Source organism: Condylura cristata, unplaced genomic scaffold (genome assembly GCF_000260355.1).
Source record: "Condylura cristata isolate star-nosed mole 26May11 unplaced genomic scaffold, ConCri1.0 scaffold00017, whole genome shotgun sequence".
In the NCBI taxonomy this organism is placed as follows: Eukaryota; Metazoa; Chordata; class Mammalia; order Eulipotyphla; family Talpidae; genus Condylura; species Condylura cristata.
Window position 1 is genome coordinate 21,441,670 of NW_004567118.1, and position 20,642 is coordinate 21,462,311.

Genomic DNA, 20,642 nt, shown 5'->3' on the forward strand with positions numbered 1-20,642 from the left:
CAGCCCCCTGCGCCAGTCCAGTCCAGCCCCCCCCTCCGCCTGCCCTCCCTGGTCAGGGGAGCCCGCGTCTGCCGTGTGCTAAGTGAGTAATAGAGTGGGCGGCCCAGGGCCGTTCCTGAGATTCTTTTGCCAAAAAAGAAACAAAGAAGAAAAAAATCACAAAATTAAAATTACAAAATGGGGATGGGTGTGCGCTTTCTTATTTTGGTGTGAAGACGGACTAAAGCTGAGGTTCGGTTTTGGCTGCTGTCCTCGCTCCCCGGAGGGCGACGCTTGCCCACACAACACAAGGAATCGAACGAATGCAAGGAGGGAGCCGGCGCTTCCCACAACCCTACAAGGTGTTTCGGCATCACAGAGCATCCCGAGGGCCCCGAGAGCAAGCGGCCTCGCGCCGGCCTCCCGAGCGTGGGTGAGTGCGGGGGCGGCGGCTCAGAGGGCCAGCCAGGACGCGAGGGCTGCGGACAGCGAGGCCAGCAGCACCTGCAGCGAGGGCAGCACCGCTCCGGGCGCCCGGTTGCCGCTGCCGCAGAGTTCGAATAAGCTGCCTTGGATGTTGAGTTTTCTGGATTCTCGTCTCAGTTTATCCCACATATCTTTCGCCCCTTCCTGGCAATCCGTGAGGGCCGTGACCGTGCAGCTGTGGAAATCTTCCCAGTAGCTGGTGAGGGACAGAAAGGAACAGAAGAAGCAAAGCCCCCTCGCCGCGCGCCCCTCCCCGCGCGCGCCCCGCGCCCGCTCCTCGCTTGCCGAGTGGATGCGGCCACGGGGCGGTCTCTAATTACCTCCTGTCCCCCGGCGGCCCGTGAATAATGGCTACTGAGGGCGCTCGCAGGGGCTGCTGAGAAGGAAACGCGGGGCGCGAGAGGCGCGGCGCGCGCGGGAGCGCGAGGGAGAAAGGAGCGAGCCTGGGGCTGCCGCGAGCGGCGGGCGGAGAGAAAGGAATCGTGCGAGCGCTCACATTTTTTTCTCCCAAGGATCTCATCTGCCGCGGCGTTCTGGAAGAAGCGAGAGGAAGAGCACGGGAGAGAGGGAGAGAGACGGCGAGGGGAAAGGGAGACGACGAGACGCGCAGCACCGGCGTCCGGGAGACCCAGGAGGATCCCGCAGGTATTGTTGGCGGCTGAGCTTTGTGTGATCCGGGGAGGGGGGGCCGTAACGGGGCGCGAGGGCTCCGGGAGCCCCCGGCCAGCCGCCGCCGCGTTCAGACCTGCTCCCAACCCTGGGTTGCTGGCGGGGGTCGCCTCCCGCCGCGAGCACCCCTCCCGCCGCGCCGCGGTCTTGGCTGGAGTTGTAGGTTTGCCTGTTTTGGGGTTTTCCACGCTGGTTAAGAGAATAGGTCTCAGGAGAAGGAATTTCTTTCTTTTCTCCCCTCTCTCTCCTTCTCTCGGTAGTAGTTTAGCAGTGCTGGGGATTCCCCCCTCCCCTTTTCTTCACAATACAGTGGAGAGAGGTCGGTGGCACCGGCGGAAGGCTAGGGGCTGCGATGGCGGGGCTGACGGCCGCGGACCCGAGGTGAGGGATGCCGGGGAAGGCAGGAGTTTTGCTCAAGTTCGCAGTCTACGCCCTGGAGCTGGTCAGACCCGGGAGGGTCGACCGCGCGCCCTATCCTACCCCGGGCAACCGGTGGGAAACTTCCCGAGAGCACAGCCTCCCGGGGGACTCGGCGCCCCCGACGCCTCCAGGCGCTTCCTCCGGCCGCCGCGGCCCCTCCTCGCCGCCCCTGAGCGCTTAAGGTCGCGCTCTCCCCACCCCCGCCTTCCTCCCTCCCCTGGCGGCTTCCGGATCTGGACCGAGCTGGAGCAGCAGCTTCGAGCACTTCCCCTGGAGACCCCTCCCCACTCCCGAAGCGAGAGCCGGTCCGATCGCCCCCTGCCCGACACCCCAGGTTCACGCGCGCCCGAGTAGCCAGGCTGACAATGAAATCTCGCGCCTCTGCGGTCGCTGTTTGTGTGTGTGTGGAGGGGGGGGTCGCAGCTCGATTCTCCGGGGGCTGCGGACCCGGGGGAGGGGGAGGGGACTCCTTAGGGGGAGGGGCTTGTTTGGGTTAGAGACGTTGACGTCGTGTGGCGCCGTGAGGGGAGGGAGAGGGGGCGGGGGTGGGGACGGGTACGCGGTGGAGATCAAGCTTGGGTTCGCGGCCAGGGGTCGTGGATGCTAGCTCCCGTTGGGCTCGGTGATTGGCTGGTGACTTCAGGCACGTCGAGGCCCCCCAACCTCAGCCTCCTCCCTCCAACTCGGCCTCCTCCCCTCCTGTACAATGCGGGCTTCAGAGGTGATCCCGAGGGTGGCGTGTGTGTGTGTGTGTGTGTGTGTGTGTGTGTGTGTGTGTGACGAAGTGTTTGTCTCCTGCGATCCACAGCAGACGCTGCTCCGGTGACCCGGAGATCCGGACGCCTCACCCCTCCTTTAGCGACGAGGGGAGGAGAGTGGTAGAAACTTCTCCTTTTCCCACTCGGGCCATGGGAAGGTTGTGTTAGCCTAGAGAATTTGGGGGGGACCGAAGTCCTGATGGGGTGCTCTACTCCAAGGGGGTCGGTGGGGTCAGAGGCTCTGGGCACTCAAAGCCCCCAGATCCTTCTGCTCCTTTGGTGAATGGGAGAAGGGGAAGGAATGGAAAGGGTGAAGGACAAGTTGGAACCAGAGTGGAGGCTAAGGGGTGTCCACGGAAATATACCTTAATTGGATCCCCAGGTCAGCAGTGGAGGGGGCTAGACAGAGCTCCTTCTATTAGGCTAGGGAGCCAGCCCAAAAACCCCAAACTGGCATCCTCACAGGTGAAGGAATTGGTCTATGCAAAGAGAGGATTTCTGGGAGACTGAGGAGGCAATTTGGGGGAAGGGAGTAATTATTTTCGGGCTGTTCTTGGCTTGGTCCAGGAATAGGAAGGGTTAACCCTCCCCAGAAATCTGTCAGCCCCACACAGCAGGGACACGCTGTCGGACCCTTTGACGTGCTAATAGCGTGACACCGGCTGACAGGAGCTAGCCCGTTCCCTACCCCAGCTCCTCTCACTGCATTAGCGGTGGGACAGGACTTGGGTGAGTGGTGGCTTGTTCTGGGGACTCAGGGTAGGAGGGTGTCAGAGATGAGAGGATGGCCACCAGGTAGCAGCCTTGCTGCCGAGAGAACAGAGGTTATTGTCAGGGCCAAGGGAACTGGGAGGGAGCTGCCCTCCGGCAGGGGCGGGCTGGAGAGGGGGAAACCTGGTCCACACTTTACCCTAGCTCCACCCCCCCTTCCCACCCACAGTCAGAGGCCGGGTTATTGAGGGGCTGCTGTCCCTTAGTTAAACTTTGAGAGCTAGAGCTAGAGCCAGGCCTGTTAGACAGAAGCGCAGGATTGATTTCTGTTCACTCCCAGGGCCCCATTATGGCACTGCCCGGAGGTGTAGAGTTATTCGCTTGGTTGTCATCCCTTCCCCCACCCCAGTTTCCATTTTCTGCAGGTGAGAACCCTTTTCTATAGATCTCAGAGCCCTTGGGGCCTGGCACCCATGGACACTCAGCTTGGATACAGTTGGATAAACATTGGAGTGAATGAATACGAAATGAATGGATGAATAAATGAATGAAAAGGGAAAGTTTCTCAATTGGAGACATTTAGTTTTTTTTTTAACAACCTTTCAATATATATTTTAAAATACAGTTCATAGCAAATAAAAAAAATAGAGAACAGTAAAAAGCTTACTGACAATCTTGGTGGGCTACGACATTGTTAATATTTCAATATAATCCTTCTCAGTTTTTTCAGTCTTGGTGTTTGGATTGTGGGTTTTTTTTTATTTTTATATCGTCATTCTCTGTATTCAGACATATATCCTGCTTTCTTCGTTGGTGCTAATAGGAGCCTTTTCCTGTTTTGTAACCAACTCTTCACAGAACACCATGGTTAATGTCTTCAGGCTTTTCCAGTCGAGTGGATGTACCATCATTTACTTAATATTCCCCTTTTGTTCAACGTTCTGGATGCTGATGAATGAGGTAGTTTTTTATTTTGTGCAGAGTTGGGCTTTTGGTTTTCTTTCTTTTTTTTAATGTTTAAGATGATTTCCTCAAAATGATGCTGCTCATGCCGAAAGCTCTGACATGCCTGCAGTGAGAGAAATGGGCTTCTCATTTTCCTAGATAAGTGGGGCGCTATTCTCCTTTCTTCCCCACAATCTAGAGCCTTCTTTGAGAACCGAAAAAAGCCTAGGCTATGAATCACCTGGTTGACCTCCCCCACCTGCTTTGACAGAGGAGGAGTGGAGTGGAGAGGGAAGTGAGTCCCAAGGTCACACAGCAGTCAGTGGCCTAGAACCAGCCTCTGGTTCTTTGTAGTTTTGGTTTTCATATCCAAAAGCGTCCCTAGGGGTCCTTTAGGCCGACTTTGCCCATTCCACAGATGGGGTGGAGGGCCACTGAGGGCTCCAGTGGAGAAGCACCTAGCTTTCCCCTGGAGTTGCAGCAAGAGAAACAGACAGCCTCCTGAGTGCCTTTGCATCATGCATGCTGGCCATGTCCTTGGGGTCTAGAGCCACCCAAGTTCTGGGTCTGCAGTTGGCCTCTCCTCACAACTCCTCCTTCCTCTTTGCCATCCCATTTTACAGTAGGAAAAACTGAGGACCTAAAGCAAGTGCCTTGCAGATGTCAGAGGACAGTGATGGTTATGCACCTGTTTCCTAGCCTCGGTTTACTCAGCCAGAGACCTAGGTCTTTGGGGGAGCTGGGGCCAGGTGTTGGTAGACAACTGGGGGTGGGGAGCGGGACAGGCCAGCTACATCTTCAGCTAGTCTTAGAGTGCCTGCAGGATGTCCCCTAAGGAGGAAGTGGAGGAGGAGAGAAAAGAATGGAAGTCTAGACTGAGAGGGAGAAAGGGGTTGAAAAAGAGGGAGTGGAGGTCAGGAAGGGGAAAATGGGGGAAAGACCCACTTAAAATGAAGAGAGAAAGTGAGGTCCCCACCTCTTTGGGTGCCCAGAGGAGAGACTAGGGGACTTCACTTCCAGTGAGGGTGTAGGTAGGAATTGGTCAGGAAAGGCTGGACATCTCAGTGGGCTCTGTCAGGGCTGAGTGGAACAGAAGGACCTAGAATAGGTAGGTGGCAGGGAGGTCAGGTCTACGGGGTGGCTTCTCTGCAGGCTCCCTGAGGGGAAGGTAGCAGGGTATGCCCCCAGTCAAGTTTGGGCCAGGGAGCCCGGGTGCCTGTAGGGGGCTGGGTGATTGTGGTTGATTTCCCATCAAGAATGGGGACCTTCTTTCCGCCCCACCTCCCACCAGCGTGCCGACTCATTACATCTAAGCGCAGCCCTCTCACGAGTGTGGGTACTGGGGCTTTTCAGTGGTGCATCTCTGCTTGGACTTCTCCCTGCAGGCCTATGCCCATCTGTGTTTGCATGTGTCCATGTCTGATCTGTTGGTTATTCTTGGGGGTCAGCATGTTCCAGGCTGGCTTGTGTGCGTGTGTGTTGAAGGGTGGTGTGAGTGAGTGCCCATATCTATGTGCCTGGGATCCTGTGTATGTCTTAAGAAGTCTGTGCCTTCCAGCCTAGGCACATGTGTGTTCATGCATGCCTGTGCGTGCCTGTGTGTGTGCGTGCAAATCTGTGTGCCTCTGCGTATGCCGCGTCTGTGAGTATGTACATGCGTCTGCGAGGCTCAGATCCCATTTGTGCATTTCCAGAGGGAGAACGTGCCCCCGAGCTTGGGCACGTGCATGTTTGTCTGTGTGTGAGCACACACTTTTCTCCTAATGGCCCCAAGAGGGATCCAGGCATCAGGCTTTTGTGCTGCTTTCAAGGTTGCGGCTGGGTGGATGAAGGGGGGGCGGCCTTCGACTGGGAGGGGTGGGTGGGGGAAGGCAAAAGAAAATCTTAAAAGACCGTCTTCCCTCTGGTCTCCAAGGAGATCAGCCTGTGAAATGATCCGCACGTTAATTAAAAACGATTATATCCTGATTGAGCCATTCCTGCTCACATCCCCAGCCAGGGAGAGGAGAGGTTGAGACCAGAAGATGCAGAGTGGCCTAATGTGGAGCACAGCCAGCTCCAGCCCCAACCCACAGAGGAAAGGGGGTCTGTGCGGGGGTGGGGGAGGAGGAGGGGTCATGACAAATGACAAAGTTGTTGGGATATATGCTTGAAGCAGATTTAAGCTTCTCCTTTGAATTTTAAAGACCTGGCCCTGAAGTGGTGCTCTCTGAGGTTTTGAGAGCTGGGTGGCAGCCACAGGCCCTGTGGGTTCCCACTCATGTGCTGGGCATCGGCCTGTTTGTCAGATCCTGCTAGTCAGCATTTATGGTTCCTGTTTTACAGAGAAGTGACATGCTTGAGGTCATGCAGCCAAAGTCAGGACCCCAGACTGGACCCAGTCCTCTGACCCTAAGGCCCAGATCCTCTTCTTAACTCCCACCTGCTCCCAGATGCCAGGTGAAGGACCCTCCTTTTGCAGGACCTGGGGGAAGTACCCAAGGACAGGCTGACACCCTGAGATCAATCCTTTCTGAGATCTAGGTGCTCAGGGCAGAGGAGAGCCCTCTGCCTGTTGTGGGAAACCCTCCCCTGATATGGGGAGCCCTCCCATTTAGGGAGCCAGTGACTAAGCAGGCCTGAGGTAGCTGGTGTGATGCCTCACCTTTGGCAGCCTGGGCAGGGCCGCTTCCTGTTCCCTACTGTCCCTGAGTGTGCTGATGTCCCGTAGCAGATCAACCAAGGAGCCCTGCTGTGCCTGTGTGCCCCGTTGGCCACCACATACCCACAGTCCTGGGTGCCTGCCACCCCAGACCTTTCTGGAAAAAGTCGCTCCCTTGAGCCTGATTATCTCACCACCAGTCAGTCCTGTAAGGATGGCAGTGATAGAAAGTAGTCATCATAATAATAACCTAGATGGCCCGCAGTCTGCACCCCAGAATCAAGTGCTGTTGTGGTTTATAAGTGGTAGGCACTTCGACAAACTGGTTCATTTCTGCATCTGTAGGGCCTGACCGGGCAGCAGGAGGAGGAGCGCCTGCCCACCCTTCCCACCCGCAGCCTCACAACAGCCTGTGTGCCCAGCCAGGCTTCTTTGAGAGGACTGGCTTTCGTCATCCTCACCCAGAAGCACAGGAGAGCATTGGGCAATGGACCAGGGCTCTTTCTGCTTCCTGGAGCCTCAGTTTCCCCTTTGTACAATGGGGAGAGTAGCCTTTCTCCCAGAGGACTGTTGGGAAAGTAAGGAAAAGCAGGTCGAGTTGGTTGAAGTGGCTGACAGCTTCTTGAGTGTTTATTTGTGCACTTGTTTTCTCAGGGCACCTGTGTGTGACCGTAGTGGGGCCCTGGTTTTCTGATTTCTGAGGAGGGAGACAGGCTATCACTCTTGCCATGCGCTCTAGGAAACAGTTGGGCTTGAGGTGGCTGTCATCTCAGTAAGAGCCTCCCAGCTAAGAAGCTCATTGGACCCACCAAATCAACTTTATACAAGGTAGAGGGGAGAAGGGATGTCCCTGCTGGACTGGGTCTCAGGTTGCTGGGGTAACTCAGCCAAGGGGAGATTTTTGGCTCACAAGGAATTAGAATGGCAGAGGGAACTGGAAAACTCAGCAAGCCATCCGTTCTCGGGGCAGCCCTGGGAAAGGAGCAGGCAGATGCTGGCTTAGCCCATAAAAAGCCGTCTGCCCTCGCAGTGTGCCTCCTCCCATAAGCACCTCCACCAGGATGGTATCTGCCTTCGTGCAAAATATCCCCCTTGCCTTATCCAGAGCTTGAATTGCTTTCTTTTGTCAAAGCAGAGAAGACCCCGCTTAAAATGCAAACGTGTTACCTTAGAGGAATGATCAGAAGATGAACTCATGTTTGCATAATGCAGGGGCCACTAACCGCTAGGCCCCACTGGGCCAGGAGGCAGTGCTAATGAGGGTGTGCCCTTGTGGGGTGCAGCAGCTCAGCTCTGACAGGGCTGCATATGGGGGTGCAGTGCAAGATGCCCATCGCCCACCTTCTCGGGCCAGATGTTGGTATGACAGTGCGTGGTCTGTGAGTGTTGTCACCTCACCCAACAGCGCACCTGTGGCCAGATTCGGACCCCTCGCTGCCAGTCTGCAGGCCCCCCAACTTAGTCGCTGTTTCCCAGCATTCACTATCATAGTCCTGTGAACTAGTTCAGGCTTTGAACCTGAGTCTGCAGGTCCCTGAAAACTGCACACAGTGCCAGCCTCAGGCACATTCCACAGCTACCCTGGCCCTTGCTAGTCATTTTAGAGGTGAGGGTATGGGAGCAGGGTGCCAGGGCCCCCTAGGAACTGTCAGTGTGTCTTATCATGGTCTGAGCAAACCCTCCTGCAGGCACCGCCAGTTCCCACAGCTGCACGCGTGGCCAGGGCGCAGCAGGGGGTGTCGGCGGGCATCTGACAGGCATCTGGCTCACAGGATTTATTTCCTTCAGTCCTTCACCCAGCGGATATTTTCTGACAGCCTGTGAGTCTGACCCAGAGGAGACACACCCACACACTGAGTCAGGTGGGCCTCTGGGGTGGGGGTGGGGGACAGGTCAGTGGGGAGGCATTTGACAGCAGGAGGAAGGGTGAGAAAGGGCCAAGAGAGCTACCAGACGGTGGGAATGAGGCAGGCAGAAGCAGCAAGGAGTCTGGGGCCTTAACTGTGGTAAAGGGCTTTATCCCGAAGGTAGTTGAGGAAGGTGTTCGGGGACAGTAAGGCTTGAAGATGGGAATGCGTGGGGCTGGTGAAGATCAGAAAAGGACCTAGTGGGGGCCCCTTCACAGCCTCCTTGGAACTCCCAAATTCTTGGATTCTAACCGACCTGGACTGGGCAAGAGCTTCCCCTTCCTTGTGTTAGTTCCTGGAATCCTCCCACCCACAGAGATGGTGTATGGATCGGGGTACAGCTCCAGAGGAGGTGGGGGCCTGACCTCTCTCCCAAGCTCCTGCCTGAGCCAGGAGCAGTGTGGCCCAGCCCTGCGGTAATTCTCAAGCCCTGGGAGGGATTATTAGTCGAATGGGGAAGGAGGTGGCAGTCCTTGGGGACTGGTAATTAAAGCCCGGCAGATTGCAGTTCCCTAAAAGAAAGCTGTCACAGAGGGGAGGAACAGCACCCTGGCTCTGGAGAAGACTGGAAGAGGCCCCTGGGGCTGAGGGCAGCCTGGGGCTGGGGAGGGACTCGTGCCACACAGAGTTGGGCCCTGAGTACTCATTACTCCCCGTCTCAGATGCCCCTGGGAGGGAAAGGGTCCTGCTGTTCCCATTTTACAGATGAGCAAACCAAGACTTGGCAAAGTCATGCAACTCTTGGTTCAAGGTTCTGTGGTCAATATGAAGCTGGGCTAGAGATGAACCCAGGGCCATGTTCCAGCAATGCCCATATTGCCGGGTATGTGGGGGTATAGGGGGCCACTGCTTAACTGAAAGGTAGGCTTGAAGCAGGGCAGGCCTTTCTGTACCCCTTGTAACACTACCCACCTTCAGGGTGTTTTTAGCTGGGGAAGGAGGGGGTAGATATTATAGTGCTGTGGTGCCTGTCAGGAGTCAGCCACCCAGGGTCTGCTGCCCCTCTGGGCATCTCCTCACCTGTCAATCACTTGGATTATCAGGGTTCTCTGTAGCTCAAACAGTGGGATTGGCCAAGGAGGACAGTCCCCGCGGTGGAGGGAACTGACCTTTGAGAATTCCTCATGGACCCTCTGGATGCCTTCTGAGCCCCTTATGTTGGGAGGCTTCACTCCCCTCCCTTTATGCGCTGCAGAGGTCTGGGTGCTGTTGTCATCCATGTGGGGTGGAAGAGCACTCCCTGAAGGTGCCATTGCTGCTCCCTGGCATGCCACCTATTAGTCAGTAAGCCAGCCTTTGCCCAGCCTCACTCCCGTCCTCCCCTAACAGACCGCCCTTTTCTGAGCATACAGCTGAGAACTCAGGCCTGAGGTCACCCATTGGTGGCACTCTCGGGTAGGTGCTATCCGGCCAGCCAGGATTTCAAAAATAACATCATTTTTCACATAAAATCTTAACCTTTCTGCTTCTCTTAAAGAAATGAGCAGGCACACCAGACAGGGCATGAGCTGCCGCCTTCCCACAGGGCCCTGGCCTCCTGGCTCTCTGCTGGTCCTCGGGGTCAAGTTCACCCCCCTGCTTAGATCTGAGTTCCCCATCCTCCTGACACCCAAATTCTTGCTTGGGTCTTGGGCAGATTACATCTTTGAGCACACCTATAAAATGTCAGAACTGAGGGGCTGATTCCAAACTGTGTCTTGAAGGTGTTTTCCAGAAATTCTCCAGGCAAAAAAAAAAAAAAGAAGGAGGTAGGGAGAGCGCCAGGTTGGGGGGAGGAGACTTCCTGGGGAAAGATAAGAGGAGAGTGGGGAGGGGGCCGTGGTAGGGACAGTGGCACCGAGTTCGAGTTCCCGTGCCAGATGCAAAGTGCCTGCAAAACCTGACACTAGGGGCCAGGCGATTCTGCTGGTGTCAGAACGTGACTCCTTCATTTCAGTCATCCATACACCCCACGCAGTGTCCCTGAGGGAGCACCATTTTGGGGGCCTTTGTTCTGATTTTAGTAGATGAGAAAAGTGGAGTAGAGAGAGGTGAGGTGACAGGCCCCAGATCTGGCCAGGGTAGGACTGACAGGGACCCCATTCTTGACTCCCAGTTCAGTGCTCATTCAATATAAGATAGTGTAAAAATAGGCTCTTAGGTGAGCTGCTATTTCCTGTGCATTAAAAAAAAAAAAAAAGCCTTTAGTTAATATGCGGGAAGGATTTCTATGTTCTCGTACATAACCTTTTGCTGAAGCGACAACGTGCGATAAAAGGGTCCCAGGAGAGCTGGTGTAATTTGGGCTGTGAGGGACAGAGAATACCAATGCAGGAGCCTCGCCAGAAAGCCCGGGGCTGCCCCCAGGAGCCAGGAGACACGGGGCCCCTTCTCCTCAGGCGGCTGTCTCCCATCTGGACCTTCGGACCATGTGTTCCTTCAGCTCCGTGTTTCACTGGCATTTGTTTCCTCACATTTTTGAATGAGGATCTCATTTCTTTGAGGCAAAAAAGGGAGATCTAGGTAGAGAGGGAAAAATCTCTGGGACAGACCATCGAGAGCTGGGTAGGGGTGGGGCAGATGCGAAAGCCCATTTCTAGGCAGAGTCTTGCAGTTGGGAGGTGGCAGACAAAGGGGCCTCCACTGAGGGCAAATTCAAGGGCATGTTCAAGCTCTGTTCGCGTCTGCCCTTGGCCCCAAAGGATCAGAAAAGGGGGCTTGGGAGGTTCCAGTTAATTGAGGCAGATTCTAAATTGGGAGGCTTAATAAATGGTAATTATCCTCCCATAGGAGATCCCCAAGCTAACCAGGGCTGCTGGGAATCAAGATCGTGGCTCTGGGCCCCTTGCCCCCCTGCCCACCTCGAGGCTCTGTGGTCTTCCACTGGCCGTGGTGTATAGACAGACCTGGTGCAGGCCAGGAGCATCTCCTCCCTTCCTGGTGTGCGGGTTCGGGCTGTGTGGTGAGCGAGGTCCTTGGGCGCGCACAGGGACACGCCCCGTGGCTGCAGCACGTGTGCACATGTGCATCTGTGTTCTGACTCTGGCCCACCCTCCCTCCAAGCCTCCTTCCCTCAAAACAGCTGTCCCCCTTACTCTCCCATCTGTCAAGGGACAGGGAGCAGAGATAGTCCATGTGGGATCTCAGCAGATCATGGGCTTTCGGCTCAGGAGAGCAGTGTGAACAGAGGTGGCACCACAAGGTTTCAGTTTGACCTACAGAGGAGCTTCCTGTCACTAGCTTGGACTGCTTCAGACGGGGAGCGTGCCCCTGCCTCACTAAGAGTGCAAACAGTACCAGGTACTTACCTGCTTCTCTTTTACAGTCCCTCTGAGCCCCAAGTGCTGGTCCCCAGATGGCACGTGCCAATCACCAAGGCTGCCCTGCCTTACCAATCCACACTGCTTGGAGGGTCTGACAGAGGTTGCTGCTCCTTGGCGACCCCAGAACCTGGCCCAGACAGAGCTGAGGAACGTGGGTGAAGTTGTGTGTGTGTGCACGACTGAGGTGTGTGACAGTGACGGACTTGCATCTGTGCCTCTGCATGTGTCTGTGCACCTGCGTGGGCAGGGCTTCAAGCGTGGAGTATGGATTTCCGCGTGATGAGTGGTATTGTGTGTGGCTCTGAGGGTGGGTGCCGTGCTGGGCACTTCTGTATCACATGTAGGTATTGACTATGAAGGGTGAGGAGGTCTCAGTGCGGGGCTGTGCCGAGCCCCAGCCCACTTCTTCCTGGTCAGTTCTCCTCGTCCCAGGACTTTGGCACTGCCCCATCCTGAGAGCTCACCTGGGAGGCTCCCAGTCACCCCTCAACCCTGACCGTCTGTGTTCCCTACTTCTAGGATTTGGGTATCTGCCAGTCCAGCTCTTAACTACATCCTTGCTCCCTGGACAGAGTGGGCCCAGCAGGTAATTGAGAGGCCCCAGGGGAATGTAAGGACAGGGAGGAGGAGAGGCCACCGCCCCCCAGTCATGCTCACTTTCTCTCCAAGAGACCCTGAAGGAAGTGGGTTTCTGAGTGTCTGTAGCATCTGACCGAGACAGGGAGGCCTGAGACACCATGGGCATTTCCAGACAGGAGCTGGAACGTTTCCAGAGATGGAATGTATCTAGAAATGAGACACAGCATTTCTGGAGAGGATGAGGACTTTTCTAAAGACAAGGTGGGAAACATTTCTGAAGATGAAAAGGGGGTATTTTTAGAGATGAAATATTTGGAAATGAAACGTTTCTGGAGATATGAACAGGCGTTTTCTGGAGTAAAGATGAAACCTTTTTGGATTTCAAACATTGCCAGAGATGAAACATTTCTGGAAATGGATAATTTCTAGAGATAAACTGTAGTGCCTCTGGAACTGGAGTGCTTTTGAAGATGATACTGAAATATATCTGGAAATAAAATAGGGCACTTCTGGATTTGAGGTATTTTTGGAGCTGAAATGGAACATCTCTGGAGCTGAGATGTGATATTTCTGGAAGTAGAACATTCTTGGAGCTAAGATGGAGCCTTTATAGAGAGCACTGGCATTTCTGGAGATGGATTACATTCAGGGATGAGAGGGGATATTTCTGGAGATAAGATGGAATATTCTGGAGCCGAGGCTTTTCTGGATTCAAACAAAATATTTCTGGAGGTGAAATGGCTCTTTCTCAGAGAAGGGGCAATTTGCTATCAGGGTTGGGACATTTCTGGGCATGGAATTTTTTTGAGATGGGGAGAACATACTGATGCTCCAGTTTAAAGGTCTCTTGAGTAAATGGAGAGGGGGGGTCTCCTGGGGTCCAGGAATACCCCCAGTGTAATCCATTGGGGTGACCCCTACCCAGGTGCACTCTGTGAGGGGCAGAGTGGTTTGGGGGCCTCTCCAGGCCAAGCCCTCCCTTAGGCCTGTGCTGGAACTGTTATTAAGGGAGGCCCTACCCTGTCAGTTCTGCTCTTGGGGTCCCCACCCACCCTTGTGTGGCCCTGGCAGCCTCCAGGCTTACTGCAGGAACAGCCAGTGACCGAATGGTTAAATTTAATTTAATTCAATTTCGATGGAGCCATCTGAGGCTTAGTCCCCAGCCCCTTCTGCCAGAGCTTCCATCCTTTCCCAAGCCCCGGTTCTTGCTCCCTTGGAGCAGCCTAGAGCTGGACTGGTTTCATCAGAAGAAGGAGAATGTGAGGCCGAATGTGGGCAAGGGTTCAGGTCCCTGCTCAGGTCCAAGCTGACCTCGAGGGTGTGGGGCCCCTTCCCCTAGCTCCAGGGAAGCGGATATTGAGGGCTGTCACCACTTGAGCCGGCCTGGAGCCCTGGAGTAATTATTTCTCTTCCTTAATTGAAATTTCAGCCTCAGTGATCCTGCCTCAGAAGTGTGAGGCAGTCACAGAGCCCCTGCATCTGGCCCGGGGGGGGGGGGGGGGAGCGCAGGAACCCCCCCTTCCACTGCCTCTAGAAGAAGGGAATCTGTGCTGGCCTCCCCGGCTGGCGGAAGGCTACTGCTAAGGAATGGGGGTGGGAGGGAAGTATTGGGGAGGGCATCAATCAAGGTGGGTATTGGGTTAGGACAGTTATGGCAAACTGCAGTTAAAGACTGGCTTTCGCACCAAGGACAGTTTTGGGGGAGGTTGAGAGGAAGAGGGGTCTTGCCTAAGCAGCCAGGGTAACATGAAGGAATGGGTTACCAGAGAACCCCTGTGTCCTCCCAGATATAGTGGGGTCTGCAAGGTAGGGGGGCTGGCTGGGGTGGGGGGGGTGGGGGGTGTGACTCAGGCAGAACAGATGATGGCGTCAGGCCCAGTTCCTGGTTCAGGGCTGGGTGAGGCGGCTGGCTGAGTGGAACGTGGTGGGCTGTGGTTGGGGGGGGGGTGCAGCTGAAGAGCCTGTTTTCCCAGCTGTGGTCAGGCTGGGAGGAGCATCCGGGCTGGGCACTGGGTCACCACACACACACACACACACACACACACACACACACACACACACACACACACACACACACACACCACACTTACTCCCTTCCTCCCTCCCTCCCCACCTGGGTGGTCTCTGCCGTCTCACAGAGCCTTGGGCCTGTCTGCTGGTGGGGGCAGGGGACTCCAGGGGTCAGTAGGAAGCAGGGGGAAGTCATGGGCTCCAGCCTGGCCCAGGGCCTGCCCCTCCTGAAGCTTCTGGGGGGCCACTCAGAGGTGCTGGAGCTAAACATAGAGCCTGCTAGCTGCTCACCGCATTTGTCCAGACCCAGGCAAACCCAGGACCTAGGCAAGGAAATGGCTGTGTTTCTCCCCCGGCCCCTGGTGCTTGCAAAGAAGCCACTTTGGAGGCCTGAGGGTCTCAGTCTTTCCCATCTGGGACATGGACCTGTGGTTGGATTGTGTATATTTCAAGGCCAAAATACCTACAAAGCGCTTGGTGCTTCAAGCTCAGCTGACCTTCTCACTGTTGTTATTAATAAACGTGTCCAGGCCTGAGCAGGCCCAGCCCAACACCCCGCATGTAGTAGGGGAATGTCAGTGTCGTCAGTGTGGTTACTGAGATGGTGTTTTGTATTATTACAGGGGTGGTGTCTTTCCAGCACCCTGAAATGTCGATCGAGGGGTGCTCCCTGACTAGGCTTCCTCGCCCCTAGGGCAGTCAGGTTTGTGACAAGAGAGACAGGCGATTTGGAGTGAGGAGCAGGAGGAGGAGGGATCAGGCATCTGCGCCGCCTCTGTGCACACTGGGCAGTCGCACACACATTAAGTGCTCTCTGGAAAAACCATTAAGATGAGAGCCATGCTCAGCAAGCCCTGTCTCTGCAGCGCTCCTGACCCCTGGCTCTAGAAGCTCCCAGCCCATCTTTGGTGAGCCCCCCCCACCCCCTGCAGCTGCCCTCCCAAGTGGGAGGGGGTAGACAAGGCTGGATGGGAAGAGACATGTCAGCCCCAGGAGCTGGGGAAGTGAAGAAGGTGGGTGCAAATGAAACCACGCTATCCTATTTGCAGTCCGTTTGCTTAGAGAGAGAGGAGGAGGAGGGCAGACACGGAGAGGGGAGGAGGGATGAAGACAGAGTGGGAAGCTGGCGGCAGGGGTCAGGCCTGTGGCTGTGGAGCCTGAGTTTGACCCAGCTCAGGAGTGCCTGCTTCTGGCTGGACTGCTGGGGAGCACTGCTGTGTCTCAGTTCCAGATAATTCCCCTCTCCCCCTAACCCCCCACCGCATCCCCCCATCCCCTACCACACTGCTTGGGGATTTGGAAGGCTTAAACCGCTGCCCTCTCTGAACTGGGGCCTCCCTGCACTGGGGGGCCCACGGTTCTAGAGTCCTGGAGGCCTCCTAAGGCAGGTCCCAGGCGCCAGCCAAGCCTGCCAGTCTGCTGCTAAGCTGACCGTGTCACCTTGCACCCAGACTGAGGGCGACCCCTCCGCCAGACACACAGCCTGCTGAGCTGACATGACTCACCTCAACCTCAAGGGTGTAGCCAATTCCTCTCTCCACTGGGCTGGGGAAGGGGGAGAGACTCCAATCCTCTAATGCTGCGGGAGGGGGGGAGTGGGGAAAACTCAAAAGATCAGGTGAATCCCTCCCTTCCAATCCAGGGATCCCGGCATAGGAGTTGCCGAGGATGTGTTACTCACCTACGTGGTCCAGGTCCCTGCTGGACCCAATATCTACCAGGTGCCCTGGGGACCCACCCTGGGGGTGGAGTAGGACTTGTGCAGAACCACAGAGTGCAGACCTTTGCAACTAAGGAGGGAGCTCCTGCTGCCCTGCTGTGCTCCCGGGGCCTCCCTTTGAGGAGTCCTGAACCCTAACACAGCCATCCCTGGAGAACTGGGGTCACCCTTCCTCTTGTTGCTCCCTCCCCAGCCTGATGGAAAAGTGGTTCGTCAGCTCTCATCCCTGAAGATGGCCAGGTGGAGGAGAGACCTGACATTGTGCCGAGGACTTCCTGTGGGTTGTCTTTAAGGTAGGAAAGCCTGGCGCAGAAGATGAAGACCTGCCCCAGGCCACGTGGCCATCACTGGCCTGCTGAGCACTGAACTGGCCTCCACAGACCAGGCCTTTTGGCTGTGCCTCCCTGGACCATGGCTCGCAAGGGACAAGGTCCAGGCAGTAGGGGGGCTGTAGGACAGTGGCCATTTTTGTATTTATTTTTGATCCCCACCCTGTTGTCCATCCCAGCAGGTCCCAGGACAGATCTCCATCTTAGCTTTCCCCAGAACAAAGCGGCCTCTGCTAGACAGGCCAAAGCGGAGGCTTCAATCAGAGCAGGTGAAAGGGAACGCAATCTCGCCTTTTGTTACTCAAGGAGGGAGTGAAGGGAATGGATTTGCCCTTGAGCAGGGAGAGAGGGAGGCAGGGAGGGGCTTGGGGAGATGCTTGGAGAGGGCAGGGGCAGACATACCTGAGATGAGGCACCCTCTCACCCCCATAAGAGCATCTGGAGCAAGGTCACCATTTTAGTATTCCGCAGACACATGTACACACACACATGCACACACTCACACGTCACTCCCTTCTCCCCCTCCACCCTCTGAGTTCCCCTCTAAACCAGGAAGGTAGTAGCCCCTGACAGGCAGAGAAAAAAAAAAAAAGAAGAAGAAGAAGAAGAAGAAGAAGAAAAGGAAAGAGAAAAAGAGATTAGCAGGAAGAAAATACGATCTGGAGTTCTTTAGTTAGCAGCTCTAATGGCTGGTGGGGTGGGCTCAGTCACCTCTCTGCGCAAGAGGACCCTCCCTCCAGGCCCTCATCACCCCATTAATAAGATGGGGCCCTGTTCATGAGTTCCGCAGCAGAAAGGGAAGAATCAAGGACTTTTCAATAAGAGAGAACTCCCTGGGTGGTTGGATAGTTAGCTGCTTTTTGTGTAGCAGCGAGGGACTCATCTCCCCTCCGAGCTCCCCTGGCCGCCTCCCTCCACCCTTGCTTGGTCTGGAGCTGTCTGCTCCTGAGTCTCCAGATGATGGGGCTTGTTTTTCAGGAGTCCCGTCCTTCATTGTTCCGGCCTTTCCTTCCTGACACCCTCAGCTTAGCAGAAGCCACAGGGCAGCTTTTGCATCTCAGGAAAGCAAGAGGATCCCTGAAGTAGTAATTCTAAAAAGGCTTAAACTCAGGGAGTGGGGGCTCAGTGCAAAGCCCCAGTTGCGGTCCTGTGATGGGAAACAAAAGCGTGTTCTCACACCCAGGGTGCTGGTTTGGCCTTGGCCAGGCTCACTGCTTATGTGCCAGTGAATAGAGGAAAGGCTGAGGGTGGAAAAGGAGGGAGACGGGCAAAGCCGTTTTATCAGACGCTGCATATCTTAGGAAAGCACATTTCAGCTCTTTTGGCTTTTGGCAAGCTGGTCCTACCCTTTAATTTTCTAATAAAAAGGAATTATGTTTGCTGAAAAGGCAGTCACCAGCTTCATGTCAGAGCCTCGTGTGGAGACCTTAATTCCCATCTTGGGTGCCTGCAGGCTTGGGTGCAGGTAGCCTCTTGTGGCCATAGGTGATACAGTATAGGGACCACGGGGCAGGTATCTCTGGGCACATGGCAGACGACAACCAGTGCCAATGGGCTTTTCCCTGCCCACATGCACCCCCTGTCCAGCCTCAAGCCCTGGTTCAAGGCTAATCCCAGAGGCCTGCACCACATACTTGATAAATACGTGGTGTGAATGAAAGAAAGAAAGAAAGAATGAATGAATGAATGAATGAATGAATGAATGAATGAAATCTCATTGCTAAGGCCTGAGGTAGCAGACAGGCTGCTTAGAGAATGGGGTCTTTGTTGCTTGAGTCCATGCATGAGTGCTCTTCAGAGTCTGAAGTTACTTATCTGGAAGGACTTACAACCTTGCAGCACACCTCCCCCCACAAGCCTTTGGCACTGTATTCACTGGCAACTTTGCCAAAAGTCATACCCTTAAAAACAGAAAACCACAACATTTGTTCATTGTTTAAAACATAATAATAAAAGGCAAATCAGAAGTGTGTGAAGTTGGAAGTTTACAGTCCCACAGATCTACAACAGAGTCCCTCAGAATCATAGGTAGAACCTGTCTTCAGCCCTTCCTCTTGTCTCCAAGAATTCTGTGTTTCTTGTCTGGTTTGGATTTCAGTCCATGTGATTCTCTACATCTTGCTCTGCAGCCCAGAGGGACCCTGCCCCCCGCCAGGTGTCCAACCGGGGACACCGGGAGCACGCAGAGGTATTTACGTAAGTGCCCCATCTCTGCAGGGTGGACACGCGGACAGTGTTTTTGCTGTTACAAATACATTCATTCCAGTCCTGGTTTTAAATAAGCTCATGTAGGCAGAACGCTTACCACAGGCAGGCACTTGATAAATGATAGCCTTTGTGATTTGGAAGGAGTCTGCTCAGTTCTACGCCCTAAACATTTATACCCTGTGTGATGCAAGGCCCCACAGGCTCAGGGATCATACCAGAGGGGTGAGGAGGCCTGAGCAGCGGCATCCCAGAGCCTTGCTGCACACCTGCCAACAGCTCATCTCTGCTGGCACCCAAAAATCCTCAGACTGGTTGATACCACAGACAGTGCCAGGACCCGTGGGGCAGCAGGTTTTAAACACCATTCTCTCTGAGGCACCCACATGACCATGTGTGGAGGCAGCTCCTTTCTCCTGCTTCACTTTCAGCGCACGCACCAGGCAAGCCAGGAGACCTGGGAACAGCCTCAGGGTTGTGGGCAGGCAGATACACGAATGCCCAGTGTACCATTCCCACCCTACGGCCTGTCTGATCATAGTTCTGGGACAGTCCAGAAACCCAAACTGTGACAGGCCCTTGGGTCCTGCTGATGCCAGCCAGGACTGGAAACAAGCACGAAGCATAGTGGGATCAAGTCATCTTTTAGCCTGGTCAGGGCTTGGTCTGTTAGACAACCCCTTCTAACCAGTGGGCTTAGATGGGGAGGAGATGGAAGTTGAAAGGGATGGAGAGCCAGTGAGAGGTGTTATTAAACAAGATGCTGGTTTGAGGGGGAGATCCGTCACTCCTGTGTCCCCTGCTTAGTCTGAGCACATAATGGGTGCTTACTAGGCTGCTGGTACTTGTTTAGTCCCTGTGGGACTGCTGGCATCAGCCCACTTTTCTCGCTGATGTCCATTGACTGGGGAGACCCAATGACCTTCTGAAGCATTATGAGATTTGAGTTCTTCTGGGGTTCAGTGCTGGCTTAACAGCCTTGGGTGACCCTTCTAAACTGTGATCCTCCATCGGTGGTTCTGCAAGCGAGCCCAGCCCACCACGGGTGGCTGTGAGGGTGAGTAGCCAGGGAGGCAAGACCCTGTACAGAACTGGTCCATAGCAGGCAAATTCTCAGGGTCAGGCTTGGTGTGTTTTTTTTCATTCAAAATCGTTTTTAGTTAAAAGAAATAGTCTTGCATAGAAAAGGAAAAAGAAATGAAGGTGCATAAAGTCGTGCACGGTCAGAGTTCCTCTCCAGGCTCCCCTTGAGGTCATTTACTAGTTTAATATGGGTCTTTTGATTCTTTTGGGGGCTTTATGGGGCACAAACACGCCCAAACACCCCGCTCAGGAAGCACCTATATTGGGCTTGGAACTCCGGAGAGGAGAGCGAGGAATCTGACCGGGCACCTGCCTTTAGGGGGCACTCTCGGTCCTCTGGGAGGCTAGTGGGTAAGCTGGTAAATGACCCTTGGATGGGGAAGCAGCCGGAACATGAAGTTAAGAGGGGGTGCACAAAGGAAGGGACCGACTGTGGGTAACAGGGTCCGTTGGGGGACTTTGGGGGGACTTGACTGGGCCACGGGGTTTGAACTGGGTCTGCACAAGACGCTTGGAAAGTTTTTAGGTAGGGAAAAGGAGAAGGAACCATGGAAACGCATTCCGGGGAAAAAGGTGGTTTGGCTCTGGGGTCCCTGTTGGAATGCCAGTGTCAGCCTCTCCGTATGAAGCCACCCGTGAGAGCTTGGCTGTGGCACACAGTGTTTGTGTGTAGGAGGGCGGTTGGGGTGGGGGTTGGGGCGGCGCGGGGCCCTGATACCCTAGCGAGGACTTTCTGCTTTAGTAATAGGAACCATTGGCGACTCAGGCTTTTAAGCGGAGAAGTGACCAGGTTAGGCGTGTGTTTGATAGCTGCCTCTCTCCAGCAGAGTCTGCAGGAGGGTGGGGGGCAGGGAGGCCCCTGGGAGGCTTGTGCGGTGGTCCCAGGGTGGAGGAGCGC

At 55.0% G+C, this 20,642-nt stretch overlaps 2 protein-coding genes across 2 annotated transcripts in view; one reads left to right on the forward strand and one right to left on the reverse strand.

Moving 5' to 3' along the window:
• Positions 1-20,642, forward strand: part of RAI1 (retinoic acid induced 1) — a 115,723-nt gene that overhangs the window by 38,676 nt on the left and 56,405 nt on the right. The window contains exon 2 of the mRNA XM_004685058.2: positions 978-1,110. The gene's annotated coding sequence lies outside the window, so the exon portion shown is untranslated. The remainder of the gene's footprint in view (positions 1-977; positions 1,111-20,642) is intronic.
• NRN1 (neuritin 1) overlaps positions 433-20,642 on the reverse strand; it is a 48,562-nt gene continuing 28,352 nt past the window's right edge. The window contains 1 exon segment of the mRNA XM_012726076.1: positions 433-661. Within this exon segment, the coding sequence (XP_012581530.1) occupies positions 433-661 (229 nt within the window).